The sequence below is a fragment of the Artemia sp. Qi Xiang Cuo genome, chromosome 21 (genome assembly GCF_049724085.1).
Source record: "Artemia sp. Qi Xiang Cuo chromosome 21, ASM4972408v1, whole genome shotgun sequence".
Taxonomy (NCBI): domain Eukaryota; kingdom Metazoa; phylum Arthropoda; class Branchiopoda; order Anostraca; family Artemiidae; genus Artemia; species Artemia sp. Qi Xiang Cuo.
This window is the reverse complement of record NC_142814.1, coordinates 15,468,255-15,480,504: the sequence shown is the minus strand read 5'-3', so window position 1 is coordinate 15,480,504 and position 12,250 is coordinate 15,468,255. Positions and strand designations below refer to the sequence as shown.

Below are 12,250 nucleotides of genomic sequence, written 5' to 3'. Positions count from 1 at the left end.
ATTCCTGGCTATCTTCAATTTTATTGCATTATTAAGAATTATTACAAAAAGAATAGGGCAAAAAATGTAAAAATGCCTCTTGCGTGAAATGACAAAGTAACTTAGCCCAGGACTAGGTGAAGTCAGGGCATATTCTTTTAGTTTCCCAGATCATTCTTCACTTTAATCCCAGTAATCAAGTCAGAGATATAATCATATTTGTAAAGTAAAGAACGAACTCTAGCCCATAGTAACCGAAAATTTCAAACCACGTTTTGAAGAAAAAACTGTCTAGTGAAATAAAATTATCATTTTTAGCCTATTCAGGAATGGTAACGATTATTTTGATTAATCGTAATGGTAAAAGCTTATTGCAAAAACTAATTTATGGGAATTTTGAAACATAGCCTGAAACCCCTCAAATATGCTGTCAGATTAAAATGAAAACTGCACCATTGGAATCACGATAGCCAAAAAACCTCGTTTCTAGAGTTACAGTCCCCTGTCTTGAGCAACAAGGAACATCACTCTTATCTTCGCCGTTTTCCTTCGTCGCTAGTGGGACCTAAAATTCGCCTGAACTTTCCTTCGTCTCTAGTGGGGCCTTCGTCGCTAGTGAAACCTCACATTGAGCTGTTTAAGGGCTCAATTAAAATCTAATAGAAAGAGCTTACCCGTACAGTCAAAATATAGGAAGTAGATGTTCATCAGCTATTTATTAGTCACTTTATCATAGTAACAGTTACTATATTTTGATTACAATTCTTAGAGAATGTCTTTTTCTTGATATTAGCTGTTTTAGAGACCAGAAATCTATAGCAAAGGGAACCAAATACAGATTAAATTTCATGCACAATGATTAAGGTGAAATATGGAAAAATACCTTTGGTATGAAAGATCAAAATCACTAAGTGCAGGGCTAGATGATGTCACGTCATCTTTTCGTAATTTGCCAGATCCAGCCTCTTCATTATTTTTACCGACATGTTCTTTGTAATCCCTAGAATAAATTAGATCAATTCAGTTGGGCTTCAAGACTAAAGATTACGCTTCGCGAAATTTTCAGCATATTTTGCTTGTTATTGCTGAAAATAATACCATATAAAGTTTCGTCATGATTGTAGCGTGGGTTCACCGAATGTCGAAAACCGCGTACATCAGAGTATCCGTGTAAAGCGTCGTGAGGACTGCGCAAGGCACTGCAGGAATTCTTTGATGCTTGGTGGGACTGTGCTAAGATTGTCACAACTCAACGGCACACATGGTGTCCTGAAATGTGCACCGGGTGGCAGAAAGCGGGCAGCTCCTTGGAAAGTAGCCAAACATCACTTCTACAACTGTATTTGGGAATTGCCATCTCCCTTGAATCCCTCAAAAAGCTTAGAACGGCATTTGCAATTTACTGGAAATATAAGACATTCAGACCAGTTCTTCCTTTTATGAGTATAAAATTACTGAGAAGAAAAAACAATGTAACTGAAATCTGTAAGAAATTTTGGCAACCCTTGGATAGTAGCAAAATATCACTTCTACAGCCGTATTTGTGAGTTGCCATCTTCCTTGAATCTCAAATCTTCCCTGAACTCAGATCTTCTTGCAGCTGAAATCTGCAAGAATTTTTGCCTTTTGATTCATTATATTTGTACCAATCAGCTTGTTGAATCAGCTTGTTGAGTGTGCAGCTAATTTGAATCAACGTTTTACTCCATTTATATCTATTTTTTGAAACTTACAGAAAATCAATTGGCTCTATGAGACTCTCAGTTTTCATAATATGTTTTGGTAACTAAAAGGGAAACCACGGTCTTTTGAGAAATTAATTAAAAATACTTTCTGAAAAATAAGTTTTTCAAAGACAGGAAAAGTAAAGGCCATTTTAAACTTAACCTCAGCAGATACAAATACCTGTTAAAATTCAAACTCAAAATGACCAGAAATTACTATTAAAGAATAAATGAAACCCAAAACAAATAGAAATTAGATAAGCAATCATAGCAACAAAATACAAGTAAATATAAATGAATAAATAGATCTTAAAGCGAGTAATGCTTAAATTGAATATGAAAATTAAGCTGAAAACGGAAATAAATATTTTCCTATTGAAGTATAAATGAAACTTAAAACGAACAGAAATTAAATAAACAATCAATGCAAACAATACAATCATTTTTCATCAATATGACTTCCGTTCCAAATTTTCAACTGCTCATGCACTAATCGACGCCACACAGTTTATCCGTTCCCAACTTGGCCTTGAAAATACTGTAATTGGTTTATTTCTGGATTTTTCTAAGGCCTTGGACCTGGTTGATCATAGGGTTTTATTAAGTAAACTCAAGAAGATAGGTATTCCTGGATTTCCTTTCTCAGGGTTCGGCTCATGGTTCATATAGATATGGGGGGACACTGCGCTCGGAACTGTTATATACATACTACTTACATCGCCATTAACAACTTTAAAAAGAGCTAATAATTTAAACTGAATACTTGATGTATAATGATATTAATTGCTGAAAGCTCATCAGTTCAAAATGTTACTACAATTTTAATGTTTATTTTCAATATTAAGTACAAAAAAAAATATTTGTCATAAAATTGGTTTTCAGTAAAGCGCTAATGACACAATAGGTTTTAGACTTTCACAGTGAGAGAAGGAGGTCATACCCAAACTCTCGTTTGTGGTGATTTTTGTTCGTTTCAAGCATGATTTGCATATTCAATTTAAGTTTCGCTCGTTTTAAGATTCGCTCGTTTTAGAATATAGGTATAACGATTCCGAGCGCAGTGTCCCCTCATATAGCTATAATATTTACAAGCAGACAGTGTAATGACCGATTCAACTACCGTGAAAATTCGTGCTGATCTGTGTTCAAAGTGCGTGACGTTTCCTTTGTATGAAATTGTGAAATTCTTTTTGTAATTTAATTTGTTAGGCGTAGTTGACTTATGTTTAACCTTGAACTAATTTACATAAATTAATTTATTATTAATTAATTTACATAATTACATTAATTTACATTAATTTACATAATTATATTAATTAATTTTTTTTTTTTTTTTAATAGTTTTTTTTTATTGATGACATTTTAGTGTACTCTAATGATGATATTTTTCTTTTCCAATGATACGATTTTTTCAGTAGTGACTTGTCGTGATTTACCTTGTCAAAGTTACGTTCTCTAGATTTTTCAAAGTTAATTTTTGTATTTCTATCGTTGAAATGCAAGAGTTGGAATATTTCAGTAGTGTTTTATTATGTTTTGCCTTGTCACAGTTACATTCTCTTGATTTTCAAAGTTCATTGTGGATTTCTTTCCTTAAAATGCAAGAGTTGGAATATTTCAGTAGTGTTTTGTAATGGTTTACCTTGCCATAGTTACATTCTCTTAATTTTTCAAAGTTAATTTTGAATTTAATTCATTGAAATGTAAGACTTGGAATATTTCCGAAGTATTTCGTCGTGGTTTACAATTTCACAGTTACATTCTCTTGATTTTTCAAAGTTCATTTTGAATTACTTTCATTGAAATGCAAGAGTTGCATTATTTCAGTAGTGTTATGTCATGGTTTACCTTGTCACAGTTACATTCTCTTTATTTTTCAAAGTTCATTATGAATTTATTTCGTTGAAATTCAAGAGTTGGAATATTTCAGTAGTGTCTTGTTATGGTTTACCTTGTCACAGTTACATTCTCATGATTTTTTCAAAGTTCATTTTGAATTTCTTTCATTGAAATGCAAGAGTTGGATTATTTCAGTAGTGTTTTGTTGTGGTTTACCTTGTCACACTTACATTCTCTTGATCTTTCAAACTTTATTTTGGATTTCTTTCGTTGAAATGCAAGAGTTGGAATATTTCAGTAGTGTTTTGGTTTGCTTTACCTTGTCAAAGTTACATTCTCATGATTTTTCAAAGTTTATTTTGAATTTCTTGAGGGAAATTCAAGAGTTGGAATATTTCAGTAGCTTTTTGATATATTTTACGTTGTCACATTAATATTCTGTTTATTTTTTCAAATTTTTTAAAATTTCATTTTCAATTTTTTTTCGTAAACTGAAAGAATTGGAATATTCAACTAGTTTTTTGTTGTTTTTTACCTTGTCAGATTTAAATTAGCTTGATTTTTTCAAATTTAATTTTTCATTTATTTCTTTGAAATACAAGAGTTGGAATATTTCAGTAGTGTTTTGTCATGATTTACATTGACACAGTTACATTCTCTTAATTTTTCGAAGTTCATTTTGAATTTCTTTCATTGAAATGCAAGAGTTGGAATATTCCAGTAGCGTTTTGTCAAGGTTCACCATCTCACAGTTACTTTGTCTTGATTTTACAAAGTTTATTTTGGATTTACTTTATCGAAATGTAACTTGGAATATTTCAATAGTGTTTTGTCATGGTTTACCATGAATCATTTACATTCTCATGATTTTGCAAAGTTCATTATGAATATCTTTCATTGAAATAATAGACACGATATATTACCGTAGTGTTTTGTCGTGATTTACCATGTCACAGTTACATTCTCTTAATTTTTCAAAGTTTTATTTTGTATCTCTTTCGTTGAAATGCAAGAGTTGGACCATTTCAGTAGTGTCTTGTTGTGGTTTAACTTGTCATAGTTACATTCTATTGATTTTTCAAATTTGATTTTGAATTTCTTTCGTTGAAACGCAAGAGTTGGAATATTTAAGTAGTGTTTTGTTGTGCTTTACCTTGTCACAGCAACATTCTCTTGATTTTTTCAAAGTTCTTTTTGAATTTCTATCGTTGAAATGCAAGAGTTGGAATATTTCAGTAGTGTCTTTTCGTGGTTTTCCTTGTTACAGTTAAATTAACTAAATTTTTCACAGTTCGTTTTGAAATTGTTTCGTTGAAATTCAAGAGTTGAAATATTTTAATACTTCTTTAGGTGGTTTACCTTGTCACAGTTACATTCTCTTAATTTTTTCAAATTTAATTTTGAATATCTTTTCATTGAAATGCAAGAATTGGAATATTTTAGTAGTGTCTGGTCGTGATTTACCTTGTCACCATTACATTCTCTTGATTTTTCAAAGTTCATTTTGGATTTCTTTCGTTGAAATACAAGAGATGGAATATTTCAGTAGTGTTTTTGACATGGTTTACCATGTCAAAGTTACTATCTATTGATTTTTCAAAGTTCATATTGAATTTCTTTCGTGAAATGCAAGAGTTGCCATATTTTAGTAGTGGTTTGTCATGGTTTACCTTTTCACAGTTACATTACCTTGATTTTGAAAAGTTAATTTTGTATTTCTTTCATTGAAATGCATGAATTGGAATATTTCAGTAGTGTTTTTTCATGGTTTACCTTGCCACAGTTACATTCTCTTGATTTTTCAAAGTTCATTTTGGATTTCTTTCATTGAAATGCATGAATTGGAATATTTCAGTAGTGTTTTGTCATGGTTTACCTTGTCACAGTTACATTCTCTTAATTTTTCAAGGTTCATTTTGGATTTCTTTCTTTGAAATGCAAGATTTGGATTATTTCAGTAGTGTTTTGTCATGGTTTACCTTGTCACAGTTACATTCTCTTGATTCTTTAAAGTTCATTTTGAATTTCTTTCATTGAAATGCAAGCGTTGGATTATTTCAGTAGTGTTTTGTCGTGGTTTACCTTATCACAGTTACATTCTCTTGATTTTTCAAAGTTCATTTTGAATTTCTTTCGTTGAAATGCAAGAAATGGAATATTTCAGTAGTGTTTTGTTGTGGTTTTCATTCTTACACTTACATTCTCTTGATTTTTCAAAGTTCATTTTGGATTTCATTCGTTGAAGTGCAAGAGTTGGAATATTTCAGTAGTGTTTTGTCATGGTTTACCTTGTCACAGTTACATTGTCTTAATTTTTTAAAGTTCATTTTGAATTTCTTTCGTTGAAATGGAAGAGTAGGAATATTTAATTGCTGTGTTGATGTGCTTTAACTTGTCACAGTTTCATTATCTAAATTTTTTCAAAGTTCATTTTGAATTTGGTTCCTTGAAATGCAAGATTTAGAATATTTCAGTAGTGTTTTGTCGTGGTTTACCTTGTCACAGTAACATCCTCTTGATTTTTCAAAGTTCATTTTTGGATTTCTATTGTTGAAATGCAAGAGTTGGAATATTTCAGTAGTGCTTTGTCATGGTTTACCTAGTCAGAGTTACATTCTAATGATTTTTTCAAAGTTCAATTTTAATTTTTTTCGATGAAATGCATGAGTTGGAATATTTCAGTAGTGTTTTTTCATGGTTTACCTTGCCACGGTTACATTATCTTGATTTTTCAAAGTTCATTTTGAATTTCTTTCATTGAAGTGCAAGAGTTGGAATATTTCAGTAGTGTTTTCTCGTGGTCCACCTTCTCACAGTTACATTCTCTTGATTTTTCAAAGTTCATTTTGGATATCTTTCGTTGAAATGCACGAGTTGGAATATTTCAGTAGTGTTTCGTCATGGTTTACCATGTCAAAGTTACATTCTCATGATTTTTCAAAGTTCATTTTGAATTTTTTTCATCGAAATGCAAGAGTTGGAATATTTCAGTAGTGTTTTGTCGTGGTTTACCTTGTCATAACTACATTCTCTTGATTTTTAAAAATTCATTTTGGATTTCTTTCCTTGAAATGCAAGAGCTGGAATATTTCAGTAGTGTTTTGTTGTATTTCACGAAAGAAATTCAAAATGAACTTCGAAAAATCAAGAGAATGTAATTGTGACAAGGTAAAGCACAACAAAACACTACTGAAGTATTCCAACTCTTGCATTTCAACGAAAGAAATTCAAAATGAACTTTGAAAAATTAAGAGAATGTAACTGTGACAAGGTAGACCATGACAAAACACTACGGAAATAACCCCAGTCTTGAATTTCAATGAAATAAATTCAAAATGAAATTTGCATAATCATGAGAATGTAAATAAGACTTGTTAAACCAGGACAAAACACTACTGAATTATTCAAACTCTTACGTTTCGATGAAGGAAATCCAAAACAAACTTTGAAAAATCAAGAAAATGTAACTGTGAGATGGTAAACCACGACAAAACACTACTGAAATACTCCAACTCTTGCATTTCAATGAAAGAAAATCAAAATGAACTTTGAAAAATAAAGGGAATGTAACTGTGGCAAGGTAAAACATGACGAAACACTACTGAAATATTGCAAGTCTTGCATTTCAACGAAAAAAATAAAAATGAACTTTGAAAAGTCAAGAAAACGTAACTGTGACAAGGTGAATAATAACAAAACACTACTTAAATATTCCAACTATTGTATTTCACAAAAGAAATTAACCCTGAACTATGAAATTCCATTAGAAGGTATATAGGCCAATTTAAACCACGATAAGACACTAATAAAATGTTACAACTATTATAATGGACTAACGAAGTTCAAAATTATTATCGAAAAATCGATAGACTGCAACTCTGGCATGGTAAAGTACAACAAGACACTACTGAAATATTCCAACTCTTGCATTTCACGATAAAAATTCAAAAGCAACATTGACAAATCAAAAGAATGTAACTGTGACAACGTATAGCACAACAAAACACTACTGAAATATTCCAACTCTTGCATTTCAAGGATTAAAATTCAAAATGAACTTTGAAAAATTAAGAGAATGTAACTGTGACAAGATAAATCATGAAAAAATACTACTGAAATATTCCAACTGTTGCATTTCAAAGAAAAAAATACAAAATGAAATTTGAAAAATCAAGAGAATGTAAAAATCCAAAATGAACTTTGAAAAAAAAAAATTTTGGGGGGGGGGGTGGGAGGGAGGGGGGGGGTATAGGGGTGGGAGGGATGGTGGAGGGATAGGGTTGAGGGATAGGGGTAGGACTTGGGGCCCAAGTATCAGAAGAAATTGTTTGTCTAGTATGCATCTCAAATCATCGTGGTATGCATTCCCGTGGTATATATCTTGGTATATCTTGGTATATCGTGGTATATATGGATATGTGATTCATCGTGGTATATATTCTCATGATGATGTCATAAAAATGCCCCAAAACATGTCACCTAACACCTATCAAAAATCCAATTGATAAATTGAATGTGCTTGAACTTGTTCCAGTTCAATGGAATGAACCTGTTACGATATTGTGACGCTTAACATCAGTTGGGCAATGTCCCAGAAACAATTCATTGGATGTATTTCTAAAATCATAATATGTTCAATTGCTTGTTGGTTCAGTCAATTAACGTGTCGTTCTTTTACCTTAGGAAATCACGTGTTTCACGTTCAATTCTTACATCAAACACAAATTTCATATAAATAAATGGGAAGATGCTCATAATGTAAAAAATCGTACCATTGGAAAATAAAAATATCATCATTAGAGTACACTAAAATGTTTTCAATAAAAAAAAAACTATTAAAATAATAAAAAAAAATAATGTAATTATGTAAATTAATGTAATTATGTAAATTAATGTAATTATGTAAATTAATTAATAATAAATTAATTTTTGTAAATTAGTTCAAGGTTAAACATAAGTCAACCACGCCTAACAAATTAAATTACAAAAGAATTTCAAAATTTCATACAAAGGAAACGTCACGCACTTTGAACACAGATCAGCACGAATTTTCACGGTAGTTGAATCGGTCATTACACTGTCTGCTTGTAAATATTATAGCTATATGAGGGGACACTGCGATCGGAATCGTTATACCTATATTGGGGGACACTGCGCTCGGAACTCTTATATACATACTACTGATGTAGTTTCCCTACAAACAAGTGTTAAAATACTGCCTCCTTTCCTAACTGTAAATAAAAAACCAAAAGCCTACTGCGTCATTGGTGCTTAGCGGAAAACGAATTATATTAGAAATATTTTCTTTTCCAGTTCTTACAGCATTGAAAATAAAAATAAAATTACAGTGAAATAAATTCTTGAACGGATGGATTTTTCAACAATTAATACAATTATACATTAAATATTCAATTTGATGTTGTTTATACTTTCCAAGACTGTTCAAGACGCATATAGTTTTCAGCAAAGCGCCAATGACGTAGTAGGTTTTAGACTTTGACAGTGAGAGAATGAGGTCATGCCCAAACTCTTGTTTGTGGTGATTTTTGTTCGTTGCATGTTTGATTTGCATATTCAATTTAAGTTTCAATCGTTTTAAGATTTATTTATGAATTTACACTAATATCTATTGTAAACTTCTTTGCATTGATTGTTAGCTTAATTTCTGTTCGTTTTAAGTTTCATTTATACTTCAATAGGAAATTTTTTTTTTTCGTTTTAAGCTTGATTTTCATATTCAATCTGAGCATTACTCGCTTTAAGATATATTTATTCATTTATATTATTACTTGTTGTATGTTTTTGCTATGATTGTTTATTTAATATCTGTTCGTTTTGGGTTTCATTTATTCTTTAATAGTAATTTCTGGTCGTTTTGAGTTTTAATTTTAACATGTATTTGTATCTACTGAGCTTAAGTTTAAAATGGCCTTTACTTTTCTTTGAAAAACATATTTTTCGGAAAGTTTTTTTTAATTAATTTTTGTTCGTTTTTGATTGCAAAAAATTTCAAGTTCTTAACAATTCCTCATTTCAAAATCAAACATAAAAAAAAAATCGAATATTCATCAAAGTGTCAAAACTGATATCAAAGTAACAATATCAAAGTGAAAAAATGGGTTTCTGTCAACCTCGGAGTTTTTATTATCTGATATTTGAACTATTTTTAACAAAATTGATATCTCAAAATTTTTATCCGATGGTTTTGGGGAAAAAGGGCATGGAGGGACTACATTAAGCTTCGGTCTCTTTTGACTCTTTAAAAGTGAACCAGAACTTTCTATTTTTCAATCGAATGAGCCCTCTCTGAATTTTATACAGGTATCCCTTCGATAAGAACCATATATATTCCCAGAGTATAACTTACAACGCCTGTTCCTGGGCCCTGGAGGGTTGTGCCGACCCTGGAGTTGTAGTATCTGATGGTTGATTTATTTTTAACAAAATGGTCACCTGAAATTTTTATCGGATGGGTTTATCCATCCGATACAGCCAAAGGCGTTGAGGGTGGGAGGGGCTTGTTGCCCTCCGAATTTTTTTTTCACTCTGAGACAATGAATTACAACTTTTAATTTCCATTCAAATAAACCCTCTCTGAAGTTTATACGAGCACACCTTCCATAAAAACCATATATGCCCCCAGAGAAATACTTAAAACGCCTGCCCCAGCCCTGGGGGGGGGGGTTGTGTCGTCACAGGAATTTTTCTTATCTGACCTTTGGACTATTTTTAACGAAATGACCATACGTAAAGGAGTTTCTGTAATATGATCTTTGAACTATTTTTAACGAAATGGCTACCTCAAATTTTTTATCAGATGTATTGGGGGAAAAGGGGCTTGGGGGGGCAGTTGCCCTCTGATCACTTTTAACTCTTAAAAAGGGCACTAGAACTCTCGATTTCCAATGAAATGAGCCCCCTTTGAAGTTTACACGATGACCCCTTCTATATGAAGTGCCTCTGGGAAAAAAATAAATGGAGTGTGGGGGATGTCTAGCTGCCCTCCGATCACTTTTTACTCTTAAAAAGTGAATTACAATTTTCAATTTCCAATCAAATGAGCCCTCTATGAAGTTTATACGAGTATACCTTCCATAAAAACTATATATGCCCCTAGTACATTATTCATAATGCCTGCCTCCGGGCCCTGGTGGGTTCCGCTGGCACAGGAATTTTTTTTATCTGACCTTTGAACTATTTTTAATGAAAAGGCTATTATAAAAATTTTATCGGATGGGCTTGGGGAAAAAAGGGTGTGTGGGGGGGGCTAGTTGCCCTCTGATATCTTTTGACTCTAAAATATTGAACTAGAACTTTCAATTTCCAATCAAATAAGCCCGCTCTGAAGTGTATACGAGTATCTGTTTCATAAGAACCATATTCGCCCCAAGGACAACACTTACAACGCATATTCCACGGGCTCTGGGGGGTGTTTTTGTTATCTAAATTTTGAACAATTTCCAAAAAACTGGCTATTTCAAAACTTGTAGCGGACGGGTTTGGGGAAAAAAGAGCGGGGGGGCTAGTTTAACTCTCTTAACTCTTAAAAAGTGAACTAGAACTTTCTATTTCCAATCAAATGAGCCCTCTATGAAATTTATAAGAGCATCCCTTTCATAAGAACCATAAATGCCCTTAGGGCATAACTTAGAACGCCTTCCCCTGTGCCCTGGGGGGTTCTACTGACACCAGATTTTTTGTTATCTGACTTTTGAACTATTTTTAACATAACGTCTATCTCAAAATTTTCATCAGATGTGTTTTAAAAAAGAAGGCGTGGGGGGGGGGGGCTAGCTGCCCTCGGATCTCTTTTGACTGTTAGAAAGTGAGCTCAAACTTTCAATATCCAGTCAAATGAGCCCTCTCTGAAGTTTATACGAGCATCCCTTTCATACGAAGAATATATGCCCCAGAGCATAACTTCCAACGCCTGCCCCATGGCCTTGGGGGGTTGTGACGACACCTGAGTTTTTGTTATCTGACTTTTGAGCAATTTTTAACCTAATGGCTATCTCAAAATTTTTATTGGAGGCATTTGGCGAGAGGGGGGCGTGGGGGGGACAGTTGCTATCCAATCTCTTTTGACTCTAAAAAACTGAAATACAACTTTCAATTTCCAATCAAATGAGCCATCTCTGAATTTCTTACGAGCATCCCTTCAATAAGAACCATATATTCCCCCAGGGCTTAACTTAAAAAACATGCCCTCGGGCCCTGGGGGGCTGTGTTGACCCCTGAGTTTTCGTTATATGGTCTTTGAACTTTTTAAAAAAAAGCTATCTCAAAGTTCTTATCTGATGGGTTTGAGGAAAAAAGAGCGTGGAGGGAGAGAGGGCTTTTTAATAGTCGAAAGTGATTGGAGGGCAACTAGCCCCCCCCCCCTCCCCACGCCCATCATTCCCCCAAACAGATCTAATCAAAATTTTGAGATAGCCATTTTGTTCAGCGTAGTTGATTTCCAGATAGAAAATATATTTTTGAGGAGGACACTCCTCCACAACCCTCAGGGCAAGGGTTTTAAGTTATGCCCTGGGGCATATAAGGTTCTTATAGAAGGGGTTGTCGTAGAAACTTAAAAAAAGGCTCATTCGATTGGAAATTCAAAGGGCTAGTGCCCTTTTCAATGGTCGAAACTGAATGGAGGGCAACTAGCCCCCTCGCACGCCCATCATTCCCCCAAAACACCCAATAAAAATTTTGAGATAGCC

At 33.0% G+C, this 12,250-nt stretch overlaps 1 protein-coding gene across 6 annotated transcripts in view; it reads right to left on the bottom strand.

Annotated features, from left to right (window-relative positions):
- Window positions 1–12,250, bottom strand: part of LOC148939273 (uncharacterized) — a 280,313-nt gene that overhangs the window by 189,990 nt on the left and 78,073 nt on the right. For all 6 annotated transcript variants that reach the window (XM_089106654.1, XM_089106655.1, XM_089106657.1 and 3 more), the window contains exon 3: window positions 863–979. In XM_089106654.1, coding sequence (XP_088962780.1) covers window positions 863–979 — 117 coding nt within the window. The remainder of the gene's footprint in view (window positions 1–862; window positions 980–12,250) is intronic.